Source organism: Myotis myotis, unplaced genomic scaffold, assembly GCF_014108235.1.
Source record: "Myotis myotis isolate mMyoMyo1 unplaced genomic scaffold, mMyoMyo1.p scaffold_m19_p_1, whole genome shotgun sequence".
Classification (NCBI taxonomy): Eukaryota; Metazoa; Chordata; class Mammalia; order Chiroptera; family Vespertilionidae; genus Myotis; species Myotis myotis.
In genome coordinates this window covers 48,194,841-48,219,893 of record NW_023416313.1, presented here as the reverse complement: position 1 = coordinate 48,219,893, position 25,053 = coordinate 48,194,841, and the positions used below count along the sequence as shown (strand labels likewise).

Sequence of the window (25,053 nt, the reverse complement as noted above, 5' to 3'; positions counted from 1 at the left end):
GCATATAATGAAAAGTAAAAGAGAAGAACAAGAGTGTAATTATCTTTCACAAATTAAATTCATTATTTTGATGTGGGGAAAAAATGTTTTGTTCATTTACACTGAGTGGCCAGATTATTATGACCACCCCATCAGTACTTCATTGGCACTTCCAAAAAACTGAATATTGAAAACTTCCTAAGCAAATACTCTCAAGGTTTTATTATTATTATTATTTGCACTAGAGGCCCGGTGCACAAAAATTTGTGCACTCGGGGGGGATGGGAGGTCCCTCAGCCCGGCCTGTGCCCTCTCGCAGTCTGGGACCCCTCAGGGGATGACCACCTGCTGATTTAGGTCCGCTCCCCAGGGGATTGGGCCTAAGATGGCAATCAGACATCCCTCTGGCAGCCTGGCAGCCCTAGGGGGATGTCCACTTGCCAGCGGGGAGCAGGCCTAAACTGCAGTCAGACATCCTTAGTGCTGCTGAGGAGGCAGGAGAGGCTCCCACCACCACCGCTGTGCTGGCAGCCATCAGCCTGGCTTGTGGCTGAGCAGAGCTCCTCCCATGTGAGAGCGCCCTGACCACCAGAGGGCAGCTTCTGCAATGAGCGTCTGCCCCCTGGTTGTCAGTGTGTGTCATAGTGATCAGTCATTCCCAGTCTTTCTGCTGTTAGGGTCAGTTTGCATATTACCCTGTTACTATATAGGATAGAGGCCTGGTGCATGGGTGGGGGCCAGCTGGTTTGCCCTGAAGGGTGATCTGGATCAGGGTGGGGGTCCTGCCTGGGTGCCTGGCCAGCCTGGATGATGGGATGATGGCTGTTTGCAGCTGGTCACACCCCCTTCAGGGTGGGGGTCCCCACTGGGGTGCCTGGCCAGTCTGGGTGAGGGGCTGAGGGCTGTTTTCAGGCTGGTGGGTGACTGAAGCTCCCAGCCTCTCCTTTTTTATTTATTTATTTATTTTTTTATTCTGGGATTAATTTACCTTCTATAGCTGTCACTGGAGCTGAGAGCAGGCCTCTGAGGCTGTTGCCGGCTGAAAGCAGGTACCTGGGTTTGTTTAGATTCTATAATTGAAACCCTGTTGCCATCACTGGCCGCTCTAAGCTCTGAGGCCGCGCTGGCTGAAAGCAGGTTTCTGGGGTTTGTTTAGGTTCTATAATTGCAACATTGTTTTATCCGGAGCTCAGAGCTGGGCTGCGGCAGGTGGGGAACGTTGACTTCCTCCATCACTGGAGTAAGCAAGCCTCATGTTCATGTTCACTTCAGCTGCCTGGCTGCCGGCCGCCATCTTGGCTGGCAGTTAATTTGCATATCTCGCTGATTAGCCAATGGGAAGGGTAGCAAAGTTATTGTTAATTATCATTTTTCTCTATAATTAGATAGGATAACTAATTCACTTCATTGTACTGATGGGGTGGTTATAATAATCTGGCCGGTCATAATAACCTGGCCACTCAGTGTATTTCAATCTTTCAAAGTTAGTTTGTCATGGTGCAGCTTGAGAAAAGGAGTCTAATTTAGCCCAACAAACTCACATAAAATATGATGAACTTTAGGATTAAATAACAGTTTTCTTTAAATTAGGAAATTTATACAAATTTGATTTTAAACTATAATAATTGTGCTCGGGAAAATGACAAATATCATGTGTTTTGTTATAGACAGTTTAAATAAATTATGGCAAACCTGGAAAGTGATTTATTTAAATCAAAGGAAAAACAAAAAAAGTTAGGAAGCAGGGAAGGAAGGAAAGAATGAGGAAGATACAATTCCTCAGATTTACTTAAAATTAGATTAAAAATACTTACTGACAGCATGTGCAGACACCAATCACCAAAATGATCAATGTCACCATAACTGCTGTCAAACAAATCACGAGAATCTGTCCTGTGTCTCCTCTCAGGTAAAAAAAGTCAACTCTCTCACATCTCGCCCCAGCATAGCCATCATCACAGCTGTAAAAATAAAACAAGAACAAAACAAGGTGAAAATAGGAGTTTTCTGAATCTCTACTATTTCTTTTATGAAGAAACTAACACTGTTTTCATTCCTTGGAATTAATTTGGGACACAATTCCTTTAAAATGTTAAATAGCTGTACACCACTATGTTCATGAGCAATTTCTCTTTCTTTGTTTTGCTGAAAATCTGTCATCAGTTGAACAATATTAACACAATGTATAACATAAATAAATAGGGATGTTGACAATTTACTAAACTTTAGTTTGGAATTTTAGATTTTGAATTTGAATAAAGAAAATGATAAAATTCCCTCCACAACATTCCCAAGCTCTTAAATACCTACATGACAAGGGTTTCCCATTTCATCACAGGGTAATAGGAACAATTTCAGTGTGCCCAGGTTCTCTTAATATAATTTATTTAAAAATTATACTGTTCCATATCATCAAAAATGATAATGTGCATGAACGTTCATAGACATCTACCTACATATAGAAGTTCCATAAATATTATTCAACAGAATTGCTCTCTCTCTGTGACTTCCACCCATCAGTTCTAGTTCTACTGCTTGCATGCGTCACAGATTAGGTAATGCTCTTCTATTGCTCTTCTAGTCACCACCTCCCCAACTACACTCCCAAACACAGTAGATCTTATTCTCTCTGGTTCCTGGTTTCTGGTTCCTTTATCTGATCTTCTAAAGCCACATTCTCAGATCTGGTCATAATTCTCTCTACTCTCTTCCAAATGGCCTCCCTTTCTCCATGGCCTAATAAAGTGCAGTGACCAGAAATCAACAAGTTATCACTCCCCTCATTCTCTCAACTCTCTATCAATACAGTCCTAAGATTCACCTGAACTCAGCGGATGCCCCAAGTCTGAGTTACAGTTAGGGGTGTATTTAACCACGCCAAGGCTTGTCTGAGCAACACTCAAGAAGCTCCAGGCTCAGTGATTTGGAGACTATTTCTGGTATTCTCTAAAGAGTGCCTGTGCTTCAAAGGTATTTAAGAAGTTTGAGGACATTTGAAACTGAAATTATATGTTGTAACATCAATTACTTTTCCCTTTCTCCTTATACTCATTCAAAATGCAGAGATGTTGGTCATAATTATATGCATCTGAAAGGGGGGAAATTATGCTTCTTGAAAAGACTTCTGTACAACCTCTTTTTGTTTTGTTTTGCTTTGCTTGATTTAGTTTTAATTTTGTAAAAAGAGATGAATTGCCAGGCTGTTCTATGGTTTATGTTTGACCAAAAAGTCAAGGCAGTTAATTCCCACAAAGCCTATATTTCACAAATAAGGAGATTCCCTAAATGCCAAGATTGCAGCTGATACAATGCTACAAAAATTAAACAAAACAAAACAAAAAAACAAGCTTGGCTGGAGTGGCTCAGTTGGTTGAGCATCATCCTGTGCACTGAAAGGTTGCTGGTTCCATTCTTGGTCAAGGCACACACCTGGGTTGCAGGTTCCATCCTCATTTGGGATGATCATAGAAAGCACCCAATGGGTTAATCTCTCTCTCTCTCTCTCTCTCTCTCTCTCTCTCTCTCTCTCTCTCTCTCCCTTTCCTCCCCTCCCCCCTTCCTCTCTGTAAGCATGTCCTCAGGTGAGGATTGAAAACAACAACACAAAAACAAGCTCAATCTCAACCCTGAGTTGAAAGGTGAGGCTCAATGCAGGCACAGGAGAAAGACACTTAATGGCATCTACTGCACAAGGACCCCAGGGCCTATGAGAGAAAATTGCTTCCTTCAAGAGAATTGGGTATCTTTGTTGCAAGGTTAAAATCATGGGAAAAAAGCTTAGAAATATCTCAAAACATCAAAAAAATCTCTGGTACATGGGCCTGGAACTGAGGGGGGGGGGGGGGAATAACTTTTAATTTCATATGTGGGGTGAAGGTTTTTAAGAGTCTTTTTTTAAAGGTCATAATTAAAATCTTACAAATATCGTCTCTCCTAATTAGCTTAAATGTTTCTCTAACAAATTCACCAAAGGTGGCATTTTTAAACAAAAACTTTGCCTGTAAAATACACAGCAATTACTTAATGCTCTTTAGAATGCTTTTCTAATTATAAACTTCAGATCATGTGGTGTAATCACACTTCGGTTGAATTTCTCAGTGAGCAGTAACCCTCCCTAAAAGTTATAACCCAGTGAGCCATGCTAGAAGGTGAAACCTTCACCAGTGATAGTGGCCCTCATGTTATTTCACTTCTCATCAAACCAATAATAACCTACATGCCGGTGTTCATTTTAAAAGGTGAAAACGAGGCAAAGGTACAAGATTCCAGTAGATGTTTATTAAATGCTGAATAACTAAACAAATGAGATTTAGTAACCATGAAATAAAATTTTAAATAATTTTTAAAGATTCCCATGACCCTTGAGGACTCTGCAAAATCAGATTGGGAATCACTTTTCTGGAATAATCACCAGACACAAATCTAAGAGATTTAGAAGTATTAGCTCTATTGATTCTTTTTTTAATACATTTTTTATTGATTTCACAAGGAAGAGAGAGGGAGGGAGAGAGACAGAAACATCAATGATGAGAGAGAATCCTGGATTGGCTGCCTCTGGCATGTGCCCTGACTGGGAATTGAACCTCAACCTCCTAGTTCATAGGTCAATGCTCAACCACTGAGCCTCGCTGGCCGGGCTCAATTGATTCTGAAAACAACCTTTGCAGTAGTTGTTATTATTAACCCATTTTACAGATGGAGTAACTCAGCTATAGAGAAATTGAGGGAGTGGGGCTGGGGCTCAAATGCAGTAAATTGCCTACCAAGTTAATGCCCAATCCCATGTAATTCTGCTTAAATGAAATGTGCTGCATAAATAAATAAAAATTATGTATCTGGAAACAAATTATCTCCATTCCAAGAATCTCCAGAAGAGACTAATATAGGATTGAAGTTCTTTGAAGTTCTTTGAAGCACTGTGGTATTTATGTAAAAACAGGAATCCACAAACTCCTGTGAGCTCAAGCAAAAGGAGATATTTCTGGTTCCCAGAATAGCATAGGCACCATGGGCAGGACAGTTTCACTTGAATCCATGTAAGTTACCCAAAAGGTCAGGCCTAGGTTCAATATTTCTCACTCATCTCAAGGCACAATTTATGAAACATTTACTCTGTGCTAGGTACCATAATACATATTTTTATTAATGTTTATTTTGCTTAGTTCTCAATACTTCAGAGGGAGATATTATTATTCCATCTTACAGATGATAAAACTGAGAATTGGGAAAGATAACTGATCCATTGTTAAACTTGCTTATTCTTGATGGAAACAAAATTTTAACTTAGGTCTATTTGATTCCAAAATCTGTGTCCTGCCCCATATGCTTTCCCACCTCCTATTGATTCAGTATCATTCTACCACTAAGAAGGTGTTCCTGGTTCAGATTAAGGCCTTGGTTTGTGTTTTTTTATATGTTTTTTAAATTGATTTTTTTAGAGAGAGAGGAAGGACGAAGGATATATAGAGAGAAAGATGAACCAGCTACTTCCTGCATGCCCCTACTGGGCATTGAAGCCACAATAAGGGCATGTATTCTGATCAGGAATTGAGTAGGGGACCTCCTGGTTGTGGGTCAATGCTCAATGACTGAGCCACATCACCCGGGCAAGGCCTTGGTTTTGACACTTAGCATAGCATTAGATGGATTATGATAGGAGGACTCAGTCACTAATTCATCAGTCATTTCTTCAGCACCTAATAAAATCTAGGTGTGATGCTTGGCACTGGAACACAAAAAGGAATAAGCCATGAGCCCTGCCTTCTAGGTGTTCACAGTCACAGAAGTGACATTTACAGAAACCATTTATGCTCCAGGGGGAAAAAGAGTTTTTATAGAAGTGGGACTAGATCCCAGAGAAAGGGCATCTAGCCAACACCTGAACGTGTCTGAGAAGAGGGAAGATAATGCAGGGGTCCAGGAAGAGCTGATGTTTGAGTTGCATATAAAACACCAGTGAGAATGAACTTTGCAGATTCTGAGAAGAGCTTGTGTGATATACATGCAAAGGAATGCAGGATTGTAGAGGAACATTTGACTCTATCATGGTGATGTAGTTAGGAAGTTAAAGCGAGATCAGAGGAGCTTTGGAGGCTGAGGAAATGAGTGGGCAGAAGGGAGCATGCTGTGTGTTGATTGATCTTAAGGAGTAGATTACACACTGTGGTTTTCATTTTAGAAGGCAGCAAAACTAAAGAGCAATAAATGTACAGACATAGAGATCAGTTAGAAAAATGTAGTGCATTAATGAGCATTAATATTTAAAAGACTCAATATATTCTCCCAAACCAATGTGCAATTAAATGGAATTGAAAAAAAAAAAAATCAGCTCTTTCCCAACACACACACACACACACACACACACCTCTTTCTTATTCCCCTTTTCCCCTATAATTATTATCCTTATATATTTATTTTTAAATTAAATTTAAATATAATTAAATTTTAAATATAATTAAGAAGTCCATCACTCAAACATTTCATTAAATTAGGGATTAGAATTACTGTCCTGAGATAATGATTAAAAAACAAACAAACACAAAAACTATGCTGGGGGAAATGCACAGAATATAAATTTTCTATGAATTTTAGGTCAAAATTATACTTAAGAAATCACATTGCTACCCTATGAGGTAAGCTCTAAGAGCATTTTAGAGGGACATCTCTTTAGAAGAAAATGAATATTTAAATTATGCAAAAATGTTTCTTGTGCCTGAGTAAATTAAAATTTGGACTCTTAATGTACTAACAGGTGAAGATTTTTCTCCCAATTCCCTGCCCTATTAAACAAGCTTTGCAAATCTATATTTATGATAAGATGGGTTTCTTTGCACTTAATTGACACCTGCAAAAGTAACTTTTAATTTGGCAGAAACTCTTTCATATTTAAATGAATTACAAACCACATAACTAATGCCAGAAAATGTTGTTTCCATTCAAAACACATGGGGGATAAATGGAGCTTTTAAAAGGACCCTTTAAAAATTATCTTTATTGTTGAAAGTATTACAGATATCCCCGCCCCCCCTCCGTTGACTGCCTCCACCCCACTTCCGGCCTCTCTCCAGGCCTTTACTGCACTATTGTCTAACCATGGGTTATGCATATATCCATATAAGTTCTTTGGTTAATCTCTTCCTGCCCTCGTGTGAGGCTCATGTGATAACCACTACACCACAGACACAAGATAGGTTAAGGGTAAGGAATTATAAGAAGTACACAAGAGGATGTCACCAAAACAGAAGCAAGTCCCATGGAGATCCCTGGATTCAAAGTCAATAGTGCTAACCATTACACCATGGGGCCATAGAAGCAACCCAGGTGCTCATCAGTAGATGAGTGAGTAAAAACGCTGTGATACATACATAGAATGGAATACTACTAAAAAGAATGGAATCTTACCATTTGCAATAGCATGTATGGACCTAGAGGCCATTATGCTAAGTGAAATAAGTCAGTCAGAGGAAGACAAATACCATATTATTTCACTTGTTTGTGGAACGTAAAGAACAATACAAATGAGCAAACAAAACAGAAACAGAGTCATAGATACAGAGAACAGACTGATGGTTGCCAGAGGGAAAGGTTGGGGGGTTGGAGGGGGAAGATGAAGACAGTCAGAAGTACAGATTGGTGGTTACAAAGTAGCCAGAAGGATGTAAATCTTAGCATAGAAAATATAGTCAACAATACTGTCAGAGTATGTAAGGTGCCAGGTGGGTACTTGATATAGGGGAACACTTTGTAAAGTATATGATTATATAACCACTATGCTGTATACCTCAAACTAACACATAATAAACTGAATATAAACTAAATTGAAAAATAATTATAATAAAACTATAGCGAAAGAGAAAAAAACATTCTCAACACTGGACAGAAACAGTCTTGCTTGCCTAAGTCAGCAGAGGATGGCGCCCTGCCTGCAAGCAAATCAGGACCCTCTGATGTGCACCAGTTTCTCCATAAGCACCTGTGGAAGGAGCCCCTGAACCAGTGGCTGGGGTAGGACCAGGGGTCTCTGTGCTGGCAGGTGGCTTGATTAGCTCAGACTTGCCAGAGCTGCAGAGCCCCCGGCCAGCACCATCCCGCGCCCCTTTGCTTGCAGGCTCAGGGCCTCCACTTACAGGCAGGAGGGTGTCTGCAGGGCCCCCACGAAGCGACATTTTCCATTGATGCAGTAATGCTCATATTTCTTGGGGCATGGAGAGAAGTAGTCATTCCACTTTGATTGTGTGGTGGTAGCTAAAAAATAAGAAAAACTTCAATAAGTCACTCACCTCAAAAACACATTTCTAAGTAGTAGTATACTCTTATCTTTACTGCCAGGTTTTCTGTAGAATATACTCCCATTTCTCTTTTCTCCTCTCTACACTGGGATAAAAGTTGTACTTCTGTGGCTCCAAAACAATGCTAGAGATTGTATAATGGGAACTGTGGTGGGAACATTTCATATTTTAATTAGATTTATGAACATTCTACCTCTCAGAAACATTGGTGGTGTTTAAAGGGTAGAGCATAGTTGTGGTAAGAGAAAAGGTTACTCTTTTCATGAAGATTATAGAGCCGAGGGGCTGGTGGCATTGAAGAGAGAGGTATGCTTTTCTTTTCCTTTTTAAAGTTGCTTTAATTTAAACACTTACAAAGCACTTACTGAAACCAGATGCTGGTCTGTATACTCTGTTTTTATGAATGCATTTAATTCTCATAGCATCCTTAGAAGTAAACAGCATCCTAATGTCCTATTTATTAATGAGAGGCTAAGGCACCTTCCAGAGTCACACAACTAGTACTAAGCAGGCCTGGGGAGCAAACGTGGGCCATCGTGCCCCACAGTCCATGCTCTTGACCCCTCCACTCAGCACTCCATCGAGCCAGCTGTTCACAGGTGGCTGTCATCTGCTCTGCACCTGAGGCCCCCAGAAGTCATGCTTCCTGAATGGGAGATTCTCTCTCTCATTTGACCCCTGGAAGGATGCTCATGGCCTGAAGAAGGAGGAAGATTCTGAAAGCTTCACATCCATGATTTCAATCCTGTACTGCCCTGACCTTCTTGTCTCACCTTTAGGGTAGTGATTGCCTATTTATTCACCTGGGACAGTAATATGTAACCATTTTCTCATCATAGAAAGTTTCAATAAATAAACATTGTCAAGAGGAACAGTACAGAAATACTAACTGGCTGTGTTGATTCACAGCAGACATGTGCTCACACCCAGCGAGAGCAGCTAACTAGCCAGGCCCAGGCCAGGGTCGGACTTTCCATATTCATGTCATGACCAGCAGCTTGCAAGAGTCAGACACCTGTGGAGCCAGAAATACCACAGTGTTTGCTTCTGTAGGACCTTTCACACTAGGTTTGGTGTGGCACCTGCCACCCCTATGACATCAAACAATCCTTTTATTATTAGCAAAGACTGCTAAACTTCTTCCTTCATGTTATGTAATGAGCACATATAATTGCTCAGGGCCACCAGAGAGAGGAGTCGCAAAGAGCTCTGAGGATCTACACACAGCAAATGCCTGTGATGCCAGGTCACAGTTTTAGTGGGTGGCAGAATGCTGCTGAGGAACTGGCTGACCTGGTTTTGGTTGGTGGCTTAATTACCAGCCCTGCTCACTGCTGGTCTGCGCCAGATATTTCTGTCATGCATGCCAATCAATGGGGTTCTTACTGAAATTTCTGCCAGAAATAAGTGCAAATTGGCTCAAAGGCAAAGATCTGTGTATTTTGGCAAATAAATTGATTAGTCAACTTCCATTTATCAAGTACTTTCTATCTCCAGAGCCTACAGTAGCTATTGGAAAACATCAAAGAAATAAGTGATATCCTATCTCCCTCTCATAATAAACCAAATTCAAGACAAGAATAAGCAAGCAACAAGCAAGAGCAACCATAGTAACTGCATAAACAGTTGTGGTCCACTGGAAGCAGTGGAAAGAAAACTGGGTTGGGAGGAAGGAACTTAGTGTTTCATTTTCAGCTCCACCTTTCACTAGCCACATGGGTCTGGGAAAGCAAGTAAAGCTGCCTGAGCCTGAGTTTCCTCATCTGCAAACTGAAAATGATAACATCTACCTTGTTCAGAGGCTCAAAGAAAATACATGTAGAATTCCAAGCAGAGTGCATGGACTATAAGGCCCCCAGTAAATGGATCAATTGTAGAATCTTGGCAATTCTAAGAAAAATCTTGTATCAGTACAAAAGTGCTTATTTAATAAAGGGAACATTTCTGGGACATGTAGATTTTTTTTATTTAGGAGGAGGTGAGTAAGTAATGAGGTACAGAGAATGTCAAGGTCAAAAGGTCAGGGTCAAGAATATGCAAGCTTATGCGAGGGGAAGATTTAATAGGAACCATGGAAGGGGCATGAAGGGGAGCAGACAAAAATGGCTGTGAATAGAAGTTAGAGAACTCAAATTGTCAGAAGTGTTTGCACTGAAATTTAAGGCAGGAGAGAGCTGAAGAAGGTTCTTATGCAATAAATTCAATGGTACATGTAAAAGCTAAATGGGAAGCCTTTTATAAATGTATTAGATAGGAGAGTGCAGACTGGATCTGAGTAGAAAGAGACCCGTGCAAGCAGTCAACCAAGGCACAGCTGAGCCACACAGACATATGTGATGCAGTCCTGCCGCAGGTGAACAGAGGGCAAGGAGAAGAATTTAAGAAGCAATAACACTTAGTGACAGATCTGCAGTGCTCCAGAAAGGTCTTTTCTACTTTGCAAAACGCACCTGGCTTTAAATGTAAGCTGTATCGTTCTGTGCTCTGACCTCGACTGAGTCACTTAGTCGTTGTGCTTCTGCCAGGGTCCAACCCCAGCAGGTCCAGGGGTCCCCAAAGGTGTGGACGGAGTTGGGGAAGGAGGAATGACACGGAGACAGTGTTCAGTTGATCAGCAGCCTAGCCAGGATCTCCAGCCAGGATCTCCAGCCAAGTTCTGGTCTGGGTCTCCAGAGAGGTTTTGCTTCGGATCTCCAGCCAGGTTCTGTGTCCATGTTCTCTTGCTAGGTTCTCCAGCCAGGTTCTGTAGCCATGTTCCCTCGCTAGGTTCTCCAGCCAGGTTCTGTCCAGGTTCTCCAGCCAGGTTCAGTCACCAGGTTCTAGTCAGGTTCTCTTGCCAATTTCTGTAGTCAGGTTCATTCCAGGATCTTTTGCCATGTTCTCTCCAGCGAAGTTCTTCTGTCTGTAGGTTCTGTGTTCTAAGCTCTGTATTCTAAGTTCTGTGTGTAGGTTCTGTCTTCTGAGTTCTGTGTTCTAAGTTCTGTCTTCTTACATCTGTATTTATACCAGTTGATTCCAATCCTATCAATCTCTATTCCAAAGGTTAGGGCGTTTCTTATCTCCATTCCAGGGAGTAAAGATTATGTAGCTTAAGCATGATTGTTCATAGTTAAAGTGATTAATTACCCGCCTGGCACTTAGTTAAGAGGTTTTATTCCCTCCCTAACTTCAGGGGAAAATCCCTACCTGGGGAAACAACCTTTCTCAGAGACCTTGGTTAAAACACATAGTGCCAAGAAGGTGAGCAAACATATTAAGAACAGTATGCTACATATGCCAGGTCCCTTGAAACACCAAGCATGCACCGGCTCCCGGCATGCTTCTTTAAACATAGTCAGAGTTCTCATAAGCACCATTTAGACCAGGATCCCCCAAACCTTCTTAATAGCAGCTGCTGGATGCAGTGATTTGATCAGCCTTGGTTCACCCAGCAACACGCACCTGTGCCAGGGAAACAGTTGCCAGGCCCTGTTTTCATACCTCACAGAGCTCTCTTCTTTGCCAAATAAGCTTGCTCTTAAATAGTCACAGCATTATTTGGATTTAAAAACAGCTCTATGCCATCAGGCAGAAAATATTCCGTGATTTCTCTATGGAACTTTAAAACCTGGAAGAAAAATAACTCACACAGACTGCCCCCTCCCCCGCCAAAACCAGAGAGATTCTCTCTTTCTCTCTCTTGGAAATTAAAGGCTGACCAGCATTGCCCCTTTAGAAATGCATCTACAATCCTAGTTGCTTTCATCAAAGTTCACGAAGGTCACATTTGAAAGTTGAACAATTGTGAAATCTCACATTTTCTGCCTATCATGAGACCTGATGAGATAGGTGGGGAATGGCAAAATTATACCATTCCAGTCCAGGAATGTTTCTCAAGAAGAAGAAAAAGTCAATCCTATGACAAAAGTAAAATTAGTCCCATGTCCTGGGTTTCTGTTTGGGAATTGAATGGCATGGTTTTGAACATGTCACGGACTTAAAGCCCCCCTTGATTCTGGGTATGGAGGAATTAATTGATCTTTATTCCTCCCACCTTCCTCTTTTCCAACCCATATGTCAAAAACCAGAACATTCCTCTGGGAGTGAGTCTGTCTCACAATATTCCACTGGAAAATTACATTCACTGGTGAGCCAGGTTGCAACAGTCTCTTAACTGAATGGGCACAGGTAATATATCTCAGTCTCTTCATGAGACACCATATCCCTAAGATTCTAATGCCAATTAAATGAGAAATCACAAGGGTTACTGCAGGTCAGTGTATGTCAAAATCTGATTCTAAGAGTTAGCAAAAGGGATCAGAAGTAAGAACCTCTTTCTGCGATCACATGGGCAGATAGACAAGAAGTGTGTCTTCCATGGGTGATATGGATAATTAGATGAGATGTAATGGATTCTCTTTAGCCAAATTCAAGTGTAGGAATATAGTAGGCACCCAAATTACTGTGTTTAAATATGGATTTTCCCTCAACTTGATAGATGCTTTGATTAAGCAACATTGTGCCTTGGTCTTTCTGTACATGATTCTTTCTCTCAAGCCAAAACAGGTTTTGTAATATCTTGGTGATGAAAACTCTTCAGATTTGAAACATTAGTTCTATTTTTCATAAAACCTTCCCTTACTTATTCCAATAGTGCTTTGTACAAATCTAAGTAATGATTTTGTAATGATATTAATATCAGCAGCTCTTCTGAAAACAACTCTAAAGGTAAGGTAAAATTATTATTACAATGTCTTTTGTAATTGTCATTACAATGTTCATAACCTCATAGTATATGTGACCCCTATTTTGACACATAGTTAAATGTCTGTGTGGGGGCTTAAAACGGGGTGTTCAATACGGAGGTAGATGTCCTACAAGTGTTTACAAGGAGAGAGGAAGAAAAACAAATACCTAGAAATTCATCTTCCCACTCAGATGCCTGACCTCAAGATGGAAACACCCAGGGCACAGAAGAGTTTAAGGGGTCCCAGCAGAGTTTAGAGAAACGTTTCTTCATAGTATGTGAAGGAGAGCCCAAAACTTCAAGCTTGTGTCCTTGGCTTCCAGGCATCTTCCCAGTGGGAGTTTCATAATATTACAACTTTTTAAAGCCAAAAGGTGAGGAAGAAAGTTACATATTTTTAGTTATTTTTTCTTATCTTTGTAATGATCTTCCTGAGGAGGGGAATGTAAACTCATGATGCCCTTCAAGTGCAAAATTTGACATTTATTGTAATTGAGGAATCCCATTTGTCTTACATCCAATGCCATTTCCTATAGAAATGTGAAAGTTTGCTCCAAGACAAGAAGAATAGAAAAAGATCTCACAGATATGCTGTCACCCCTCCTGTGCTGCCAGAATATGCTTGTACAGAGGGCTAATCAGACCCTATAGCATGTCTTTTAACCTGAGGGTTGTGCTAACCATTCTGACCTGACAGGAGTGGGCCATCACTTAGAGCTGCCCTTTTTATTTCTATACCTCTCAAGGAAGAAAAAAACAAATCTAGTGTTGAAGTGAGAATGTGTTTACACATATTTAAAGTTATTCATAGCTGGGAGGCAAATGAAAAGAACAATGTACAGGAGGAATACTTGCATTTCTTTTTGTTTTTCAAGAGTGTAGAGTAGACTATGGAATTCTTATGCCTATGATGGCTCTTTTGCTCATTCTCCTTTGCTGGTTCTTTTTCAGCTCTTCCGTCCTCTAAATTTTGCAATGCATTGGGCCTCAATGCTCTTTCATCTTTTCTCCTTTCCTCACTTCCTCCCTCAATGTTTCTTGGCTTGAAACACCTTTAAGATAACAATTCCCAAATTTATGTTTCCATCCCAGATCTTTTTTCTCAATGCCAACTGCCCGACTAACATCTCCACTTGGATATCTGACTGGCATTGCAACTTAACACTTCAAAAATGGAACACCTGGTTTTCCTCTTCAACTCAGGTCTTTGCTCATGTCAGTAAATCTGTATCTACATTCTTTTTGTTATTCAGGCCAACAATTTTGGGGTTATCTTAACTTCTTTCTCTTTTACTCTATATCTAATTCATCAGAAAATTTAACTGGTTGAATTTGCAGAATTGTCCCTTTATCTCCAATAACCTGATCTAAGCCCAACATCATCTCTAGGCTGGAAGTAGTCTCCATGGCAACCATCTGTAGGTAGTCTTCCTGTTTTTGTCCCTTTAGTTAATCTGCATACACAGAAACCAGATGGATGATATTAAAACTCACTCAGTGTAAAAGTTGAAGGCTTTAACCTTCTCCACAAGGCTCTATATTACACTACCCATTAATTCTTTTTCCCATAACCTCTCTGATTTCATCTTTGACCATTGTGTTCATTGCTACATTCTTGGTATCTGGAACAGAGCCTGCTGCATAATAGTTGCCTATAAGTATTGGTGGAATCCATAAATTCCTCACTCAAAATAGAAAGTGATAAACTAAACATGGAATGCTTAAACTCATAAAGTCATTTAGAAGTAAGAACTGCTCCTAAACATCATCTTATTTGCTTCTTCATTTTACAAGTTAAAAACTGAATCTTTGAAAGCTTAAGTGATTTGCCCAAGGTCACATGGTTAGTCAATAAAGACAATCTGCTCCTGTTCCTCATTAATTCCTTTCTCAAAAACTTTTGGTCCTTATTTAGACTTTAAGCTATTATTTTTCAAACTTTCATTCATTCCTATATTCAGCATTCTGATTTTCCCACATGATTTTAGCAGTTTAGCATGGTGATTAACAACACATTCTAGAGCAGTGGTTCTCAACCTTCTGGCCCTTTAAATACAGTTCCTCATGTTGTGACCCAACCATAAAATTATTTTCATTGCTACTTCATAACTGTAATGTTACTACTGTTATGAATCATAATGTAAATATCTGATATGCAGGATGGTCTTAGGCGACCCCTGTGAAAGGGTCGTTCGACTGCCAAAGGGGTCGCAACCCACAGGTTGAGAGCTGCTGTTCTAGAGCCAGTCTCCCTGAATTCATGTTACATGAGGAGGAGCAAAATTTTGCTGTCCCAAAATATGGCTCTTGTGATATTGATTTTAAGCTGGTAATTAAGGGAAATACAGACTCAGGAAGAACTTTTGATCCTCCCTCTTTATCACCTAAAAGGAATTTTGATAGAGGACATGTTCTAGGAAGGGAGATGTATGTCATCACAGTTTAAACATAGTTTAATATGGATTAGTGAGTGATAGACAAGGAAGAACCCAACAGGCCTGCTTGATTCAAGTCCTCTCTGTGTCCTATTGAGAAAGATGGCCCAGCAGACATTTGTTTACTAAGCATTTGCTTTTCTATATTCATGCGAATTGCCTTCCTTCCCTTTGAAGTCCCAAACCTCAACATTTTTCTTTTCCTTAGGTCCAGAATGGTATATAAGCCTCAATTGCCATAGCAATTAAATTTGGTTATTTTCTCCTGTTAATCTGTCTCTTGTAAATTTGGTTATTAGCCCAGACAGAAGACATTAAAAAGGTGGGAGGAAAATTAATTTTTTGGCCTCTACACAGACTACTCTGCTTACTGTGTAACCTTAAACAAACTAAATATCTTCTCCATACCAAACAAAGACTTAACGGAATAAAAAGGCAACCTCTCTAGCTGCTATGGAAAATAGTATGTAGTTTCCTCAAAAAATTAAAAATACATCAAACATATGATCCAGCAATCCAGTTTCTGGATATTAATCCAAGAGAATTAAAATCAGTATAACAAAGTGATATCTGTACTCCCATACTTATTGCAGCAGTATTCACAATGGCCAAGATGTAAAAACAACCTAAATATCCATCAACAGATGAATGGATGAAGAAATTGTATTATATACATAAAATGGGATATCATTCAATACTTTATTTATTTATTTTTAAAGTATGTTTTTATTGATTTTAGAGAGAGAGGAAGGAAGAAGGAGAGAGAAGGAGAGAGAGGAGAGAAATATCGATGTGAGAAACATTGACTAGTCTCCTCCGTAAGCAACCCAACCAGGGATCAAACCTGCAACTTGGGCATGTGCCTTGACCAGGAATCAAACCAGTAACCCTTCAGTGCAGGGGATGATGCCCAACCAACTGAGCCACACCAGCCAGGCCTCTATTTTTTTTTAAAGGAAATCCTTCAATATGCAACAACATGGGTAAGCCTGGAGTACATTATGCTAAGTGAAATAAGCCAGTCACCAAAGGGCAAATATTACATGATTCCACTGATATCTGGTATCTAAATGACTAAATCTATGGAAGCAGAAACTAGAATGGTGATTGCTAGGGACTGGGGAGAGGGGAAAAATAAGGAATTTTTGTCCATGGATTAAAATTTCAGTTATACAAGATGAGTCATTTCTAGATATCTGCTATACAATATTATACCTATAGTTAACAATACTGTATTGTATATTTAAAAATTTGTAAAAGGGTAGATCTCATGTTAAATGTTCTTCCTACAATAAAAAAAAATAGAAAATACATTTAGGATATGATGAAGCAGGTTGTTTAACACTGTCAATCATCAAGTTATGGAATAATCTCCCAACGGAAATGTGAAAATGCCATCATTTAAACCATTTGAAACCTGACTGAAGAAAAGCACATACACACATAAAGTGACCTTGTTCTTCTCCCTACATGGGTGACAAGACCACACAAGCAGGAACTAAGACACGGGTAGATTCCACAGACATTCTCCAGACTGCCAACTAGTGTGAGGAAGAAAGAAGAAGATAGGGCTGGAATTGATGACTCACATCAGGATGACTTGCTCAGCATGTTCCTGGCTCAGTTACAACTTCCTGAAGTCACCACACTCTCAGAAGTTTCCAGGGAACAGGAGATCCATCTCCATTCTACCCTACATTTGGAATTGGCCTGTGTTTTGTTTTGTTTTGTTTTGTTTTAAATCAGAAACAACCAGTGTAGAAGACCAGACCACACAATCTATAAAGGGCAGACAGAATCTTAGACCAGGGGTCAGCAAACTATGGTCCAAGGGTTAAATCTGGCCCACAGCTTATTTCTCTAAATAAAGTTTTATTGGAACACATCCAAAGCCACACTCATTTGCATAGTGTCTATGGCTGCTTCCACAGTAAAAGTGCAGAATTGAGTAGTTGCAATGACTCATGGGCCACAAAGCCTGAGATAATTATTATCTGGCCTTTTATAGGCTTGACCCCTGCCTTAGACTAGTAATTTTAAGAGTAGCAATTCAAGCATTTCCAGGGGGAAATATGTAAAAATTATTGCTTTCTTTACATCTTTTAAGTTGTGGAATAGGAAAAAAAATAATTTGAATAGAATATGGGAACTTTTTATGAATTTAGTCTAAGATAGCACATGCCAGACCTGGAGCACACATCTGTGACACTAAAGTAGTGTCATCATTAGCTCTGACCAGGTCACTCAGTTGGTTGGAGTGTCCTCCCATGCACCAAAAGGTTGTGGGTTAGATTCCAGGTCAGGACACCTATCTAGGTTGAGGGTTTGGAGTGTGTGCGGGAGGCAACTGATCAATGTTTCTTTTATATTAATCTCTCCCTCTCTCTCTCTCTCTCTCTCTCTCTCTCTCTCTCTCTCTCAAAGTCAAAAAACATATCCTTGGGTGAGGATTCCAAAAAAAAAAAGAATGAAAGCACTAGGATCACAAAGGCCCGAACGTGAATCCTGGATTTACTCTTTGCCAGCTATGTAACCTTTGCCAAATTACTTAGTATTATCCAGCTCATAGGGCTCTTGAGAGGAGTGAATGAATTACTTTAGGTAAAGCACTTAGCACAGTACCTGCTATATTAGTATGTGCTAAAAAAAAACAACTACCTAGTTTTATGATTACTATGTAATCAAAAAACTAAACTTAACAAGATTGAAGATGAAGATGATGACATACAAATGCATTGCTTGTTAAGTATTACCTGCACAGTCTTCTCTGGCATCTCCGCAGAGAAGGCCATCATTCTCAGGACTTCTGGTTGAGTTCCCATCTGCCACAACACAGTGGAGGATCACTAGACCTTCAAGTTCAAAACAGAACCAAAACAAACATGAATACTTGAATATTTCCTGAATGTGAAATACTCTATCAAAATTATGACCCATTTATAAAAATAACAAGCCTGTGGCTTCCATTTCTAATTCATTATCCCACAGGGAGGGATGTGTACACAAGCCAGCATGTCTCATTCTTTTAAGCTCAGTGCAGAAGACAGAATTTTCAAGCCAGCATAACTATGCACCTTAAGTAAGGAAACTTGACCATAATTTGTGATGTAAGCTTATCATATAAACGGAAAATAGAGTTCTTAGCCACTGGATGAATTAATAAATGAGTTTCCAGGGAGAATGGGTGATGAACCATATGGCAATGTACTTTCTCCATTCCACACAGACCAAATGTTTCTCAAGCATTAATTATTGAGCTCTTCCTCTTGGAAAGATGTGGCCTAGACATGCAATTTATAGGAATTATTTTAAAACTTTGTTTACATGAAACAAATTGATAATTGTTGAAGCTGAGTGGTGGGTATATCAAGAGTCACTATGCTGTTCTCTCTACTTTTATATATATATTTGAAAATGTCTAAAATAAGAACTTGAGTGGGCTTTCAGTAAAGGTGGCAGTGTAGATAAACATGGTACTTGCATTCTTCCACAATCACATCAAAAATACAACTAAACTACAAAACAACAATCATTCAGAACCACCTGAAATCTAGTTGAACGGAAGTCCTATAACTAAGAATACAAAGAAGCCATATGAAGAATGGTAGGAAGAAAAAAAAAATGAATGGTAGGGTGGGCCAGGGCATGAAATGAGCTAGTCCCACTCACACATGTGGTGGATAAAAATTGAGAAGGAAATCTCAGCTGTGGCGTTACCCAGAGGAGTGAGGGATCCCAGCTGCACAACCAGGCTCCCAGCCCAAGGCCCAAGGTTCCAGTACTGGGAAAAGAAGTGCCAGTAACTTCCGGCTGTGAAATCAGTAGGGATAGTGGCTGAGTGAGAAGGCATTCCTATGAAAGGGCCCACCCATGAACTTACTCAGACTTACTCACTCTGAGCTTGCAGGTACAGCAACTTGAAAGGAACCAGGGACATACTGTGATGAAATGAATTGTCTGGCATCTAGGTATTGACAAAGGTCATTGCTCTTTTTTTGAGACACTCCCCACAGGGCCAGAAGGCAGGTGCCATATCTGAGTCTCCATCAACCTATCACTATTCACCCGCCATTGTAATTCCAAGACCCTGTCCCACCAACTGGCATACCCAAGCTGATTCCAGTGGTTTTTCCATATAAATGGCCTGTCTTGGCTCATTCTTAGGACTCTTGAGAGATTTTTAAATCTCTCACACAAGCAGCAGCATCTGATCTCAGCATGCTATGTACTCTCTCTAAGTAGCCTCAGGCCTGGCACTAGCAGCAGCCAGCCTTAGTTCTCAGGTTAGCCTTTTCTGAGCACCTCCAAGCCCAGCACAAATAACAGCCATCTGCAGATTGCTCAGTAGCTTGTGCCAGGTGGCCCCAGGCAGAACAGATGGTTGCTAACCTTGGCCTACACCTCCTGGAAGGCCCTAGAGCCAGCACACCCAGTGGACAGCTACAGACCACATCAAAGCACCACTGTCCAACCAGCTCCACAAGCGACATACTCAAGGAGTACACTCAGCATGCACCAGACCCCTGCTGAAGTAAGTTCTGCTCCATGGGGTGGGTCCCTGCACAGCTGATCCTCCACGCTGGTCATAGCCAGTCCTTGCAGCTGATTGGCCTAGGGATAAATCCATCCCATTTATGTACCAACAGCAATCAAGGCTCAACTATAAGAGGTGGGTGTACATAGACACACCTCAAGTACCCAGTTCTGGTGAATAGTGGAGGGTAGTGATGGAGCATCTAGGACAATTTCAAGTGTATCAACATTTACATCATGGGGCTGCAGGAAAGACAAGAGAGAGCAAGAAATTGATAACATATTTAATAAAATAATGAAGAAAAACTTTCCTAACTTGGTGAAGGAAATAGACCTACAAGTCCAGGAAACACAGAGAGTCTCAACAAGATGAACCAAAAGATACCCACACCAAGATATATCATAATTAAAATGTAAAACATTAAAGACAAAGAGAGGATATTAAAAGCAGCAAGAGAAAAGCAGTTAGTTACCTATAAGGGAGCTCCTATAAGAATGTCAGCTAATTTCTTAACAGAAACATTGCAGGTCAGAAAGGACTGGCATAAAAGCATTAAAAGTTATAAAAAAACAAGGACCTACAGCCAACATTGCTCTCCCCAGCAAAGCAATCATTTAGGACATATAAAGAGATTCCAAGATATAAAGAAGCTGAAGGAGTTCATCACCACCAAACCAGTATTACATGTAATGTTAAAGGGTCTTCTTTAAGAAGAAGAAAAGAAATATATAAAAATATGAACAATAAAATGTCAATAAATACATATCTATCAACAATTGAGTCTAAAAAAACAAAATAAACAAACAAGCAGAACAGAAACAGACTCATAGATACAAAGAACATTTTTATATTTTCCAGATGTGAGGGGGGTTAGGGGGTTGAGTGAAAAAGGTGGAAGGGATTAAGAAACACAAATTGGTAGTAACAGAAAGTCATGGGGATATAAAGTATAGCATAGGGCATATAGTCAAAAATATTCTAATAAATATGTATGATGCCAGATGGGTACGAGATTTATCAAGATAATGAGTTAGTAAGATACATAATGACTAATCACTGGGGTATATACCTGAAATGAATATAATATTGTATGTCCACTATAGTTAACAATTCATATCAAACCTGGATTTTTCTGCTTCCACTGAAAAAGCAGAAAGTCTGGCAACATAGCTCTGAAACTCCTTCATGGCAAAACTGGCTGGAGCTAAGTAGTAGGTGACACCTTTAAATGCCACAGACTCCATCAGGATTTCCACACTCATTTATTTGAACTGCCTAGACCTGGACAGGAATTTCAGCTTGTAAACTGTATGAAATGAATCAGAAATTAGATAAATGCTCACAAAAACATCTAATCAATCCTGAAGACTGCTTCAAAGAGGGTACTCCTGTTCTATCCAAAATTCAATACATATATTAAGCACTATGTGTTTGGCACAGCTGCAAGACACTGAAGGTTTAAAGATAATAGAAATTATCACTAACCTCAAGGAGCTCACATTCTGATAATGAAGAAAGATACACAAATCTGTAAAGTGTAATAAGCACAACAGCGGAGGTAATAGAGGAATAACACAGGATGGAGAATAAGCTCTGCCCAGCACCAAAGACTTCACAGAGAGGGTGAGGATTTATGGTGAGTTTTTCATGAGGGAATAACTATTTTTTAGCATCAGTTAATGACTTCTATAAAATAAAAATTGTGTAAGCAAGATAACATAATCATAGTATATTTATCTATGGATAATCTTCACATGGCAATAATAATGTAAATACTGATAACAAAAAATTGTCATAAAATCAGGGCCAATAACTTGCCCACATACACCATTGTGAGAAAACTCGTGATTAATCAGTGTCTATGCTTTGCCAATTCTTAAATGTTTTGATTATGACCTCATTAGTAACTATACTGGAAGTATGCGAGAAGAGAAACCTAACAAGTAAAGTCTAAACTAGACAAATCAAGAAATAGCATTACAAGTAAATTATTTAGCAAGACATAGGTGAACACAGAAGAAATACCTAAAAGAGTTGAAAATGGCTGCTTCTCAGGTAGAGAGGCAAGAAGGCATGGTACGACGATCTGCTGTTGCTGCTATACAATTCTCAGCACTATATAATTTTTTAAAATTCATGTATATTTATTACACTATTAAAAATAAAGTGAATTTTTAAGAAAGGGATAAAATTGTAATTAACTTGGAGATATAGATAGATAGATAGATAGATAGATAGATAGATAGATAGATTTCAGAGAGGAAGGGAGAGGGAGAGATAGATAGAAACATCAATGAGGAGAGAGAATCATTGATCAGCTGCCTCCTGCACACCCCCTACTGGGCATGTGCCCTGACCAGGAATTGAATCATGACCTCCTGGTTCGTAGGTAAATGCTCAACCACTGAGCAATGCCAGCTGGGCCGGACTTTCTAACCAAAAGGTACATTTGTAAAAAGTCTTGCCAAAAATAATACGACATATCCAGCTTGTCTGGAGGGTGGATGGGGATTGTGGTGGAACAGGAGGCTGGAGAGCAAGGAGGAAGCACATGGCCTAAGAGTCAAGTTAATTAGTGTGAATTGTTATGCAGCTAAAATGGGTCATTGAACATATTGAAAATCTTTTCTTTTTTTTTAGTTTGAAAAGGTTACTTTAATGATACAGGTGAATCAGACACACATAACTCAAAGTGGTGTCACTGGGTATGGAGAAGAAGAAATGATTATGAGAGATATTAACAAAGTAAAACATAAAGGATTTGGTGAATAATAGGATAGGGTGGGAATTGACGAAAAGGGAGCCAGAGTTTGTGGCTTGAGTGACTGTCTGGATTGTCACAGATATAAGGTATGCAAAGAAGGCAAACGGGTTGAGGATATAACTGATTTGAAATATAAATCCCATTGTGATGGTGTTAGGAGGTGATTAGGTCATGAGGATAGAGCCTTCATGAATGGGATTAGTGCCCTTATAATAGAGACTCTGAGAAACCCTTTGCTGCTTTGGCCTTATGAGCACAGAGAGAAGATATCTGTCTATAAATAAAAAAGCAGGCCCTCTCCCTACCCTAAATCTGCTAGTGCCTTCATTTTGAAATTTGTAGCCTCCAGAACTGTGAGAAATGTTTGTTGCTTACCCAGTCTATGGTATCCTATATAATAAAAGCTTAATATGCTAAGTGTCCGGTCATCCGTTCAACCAATCAAAACGTAATATGCTAATGATAGACTAAGGCCACTCAACCGCTTTCTATGATATGCATTGACCACAAGGGGGCAGACACTCCAACTGTTAGGTTAGCTTTTGCTGGGGTCCAGCCAATCAGGACTGAGCGAGATGGGCCGGACATGCCCTGGAGCCCTCCCATAGTCCTTCCCTGGCTGGCCAACCTCCTGCATCCCTCCCCAGCCCTGATTGTGCACCAGTGGGGTCCCTTGGCCTGGCCTGTGTCCTCTCGCAATCCAGGACTCCTTGGGGGATGTTGGAGAGCTGGTTTCAGCCCGATTCCACAGGCCAGGCTGAGGGACCCTACTGGTGCATGAATTCGTGCACCGGGCCTCCAGTTTTGTTATAATGGCAAAAATGGCTGAGAGGAGACAGGAATAGAGAGAGAATTTCTACTTTGCACACTCTGAGACTTGAAATAACTGTAGCTTATCTAGGAGATAGTAAATGGATATTAGACCTGGAACTCTAGAGAGAAGGCAAAGCTACAGGTTCTACATTAGGGAGTCATGGAAAAGAAACTGGTATTTCATGCCATGAAAGTAGGGTTCTCAGAAAGATATATGTGAGAAGAGAAATATGATTAAGGACAGAATCCTGAAGCACATCAATATGATACAGGGGCAGAAAGAGAAACATCTTCAAGTGACTGAGAAGGAGAAGCCACAGAAGTAAGAAGAGAGAGTTTTCCTACAAGAATTTGATCAACAGTGCAAAAAAGATTGATGGGGAATTACAGATAAGACACAACAATGTTGTGTTAAAAACACAAACATTGAATTTGCAACCAAAAAGCACTAGTAATATGTTGCTAGAGAAATAGTAGTGGCATGAAGAAGATGCAAATAATTACAGATTACGCTTCAAAGATGTGGAACTGAAGAAGGGAGTGAGAAGACTAGTCAATCTATACAGGAAAACGATTTTTTCTTGATGTTGTTTCAAATGCGAGAGAAAATGGACAAAAAGAAGCCAAAGGCATAGAAGAAAGGCAAAGGATGAATTACCAATAGATGCAGAAAACCTTGGAAAGTTTAGCAGAAAAGCAGGGACTCTTTAATTACAGAAGTCTCCTCTTATCTGCAGGAAATGTTCCAAGGCCCCCTGTGAATGCCTGAAACCTCAGATAGTACTGAACCCTCTATTTTTTTATGTTTTCTCCCATATATAGATAAACTCCAATTTAGATAGGCACAGTAAGAGATCAGTGACAATAAAAATAAAAGAGCTACCACAATATACTGTAAGAAAAGTTACATGGCATCATTAAGTAAAATGAGGCTTACTCGAACACAAGCACTGCCGTATCTGGTCAGTCCACTTAATAATTGAGACGGCTCCTAAGTGACCAGCGGGCGGGAAGTGTGCACGGTGTGGACATGCTAGACAAGGGGGTGATGCAGGACAAAGACAGAGGGCAAGAGATGTGATCATGCTACTCAGGATGGCAAGCAATGAAAAGTCTTTATAGAATAGAGCTTAAATGTATTTTATATTTTGGATATCTCACCCCATTGCTCAAAGAAATCCAAGTTCTGGTTTAAAATGAATGGGAAACATCCAAAGGGTTTCTCAGTTTTCGCACTATTGATATTTTGGGCTGGCTAAGTCTTTGTTGCAGGAGGCTGTGCATTGTGGGTTTTGGCAGTGTCCCTGGCTTTTCCCCTCGAAATGCCAGTAGCACCCCTCCTTTTACTCCTGAGTTGTCACAACCAAAAATGTCTCCACACATTGCCAAATATCCTTAGGAAGAAAATTTTTTTGTGGTTGAGAACAATTATAATTCTTTCCAAATTCTTTCAGTATTTTTTATCCAATATATAGCTTTCAGTTTAAGTCAATTGCACATCCTCAAAGTCTCAA

At 39.9% G+C, this 25,053-nt stretch overlaps 1 protein-coding gene across 2 annotated transcripts in view; it reads right to left on the bottom strand.

Moving 5' to 3' along the window:
* BTC (betacellulin) overlaps window positions 1-25,053 on the bottom strand; it is a 48,002-nt gene that overhangs the window by 7,709 nt on the left and 15,240 nt on the right. The window contains exons 2-5 of one of the 2 annotated variants that reach the window (XM_036336403.1): window positions 18,182-18,280; window positions 16,868-16,969; window positions 8,106-8,223; window positions 1,794-1,940 (exon numbers count right to left, since the gene is read on the bottom strand). In XM_036336403.1, coding sequence (XP_036192296.1) covers window positions 1,794-1,940; window positions 8,106-8,223; window positions 16,868-16,969; window positions 18,182-18,280 — 466 coding nt within the window. The remainder of the gene's footprint in view (window positions 1-1,793; window positions 1,941-8,105; window positions 8,224-16,867; window positions 16,970-18,181; window positions 18,281-25,053) is intronic. The other variant, XM_036336412.1, reaches the window with a different exon arrangement.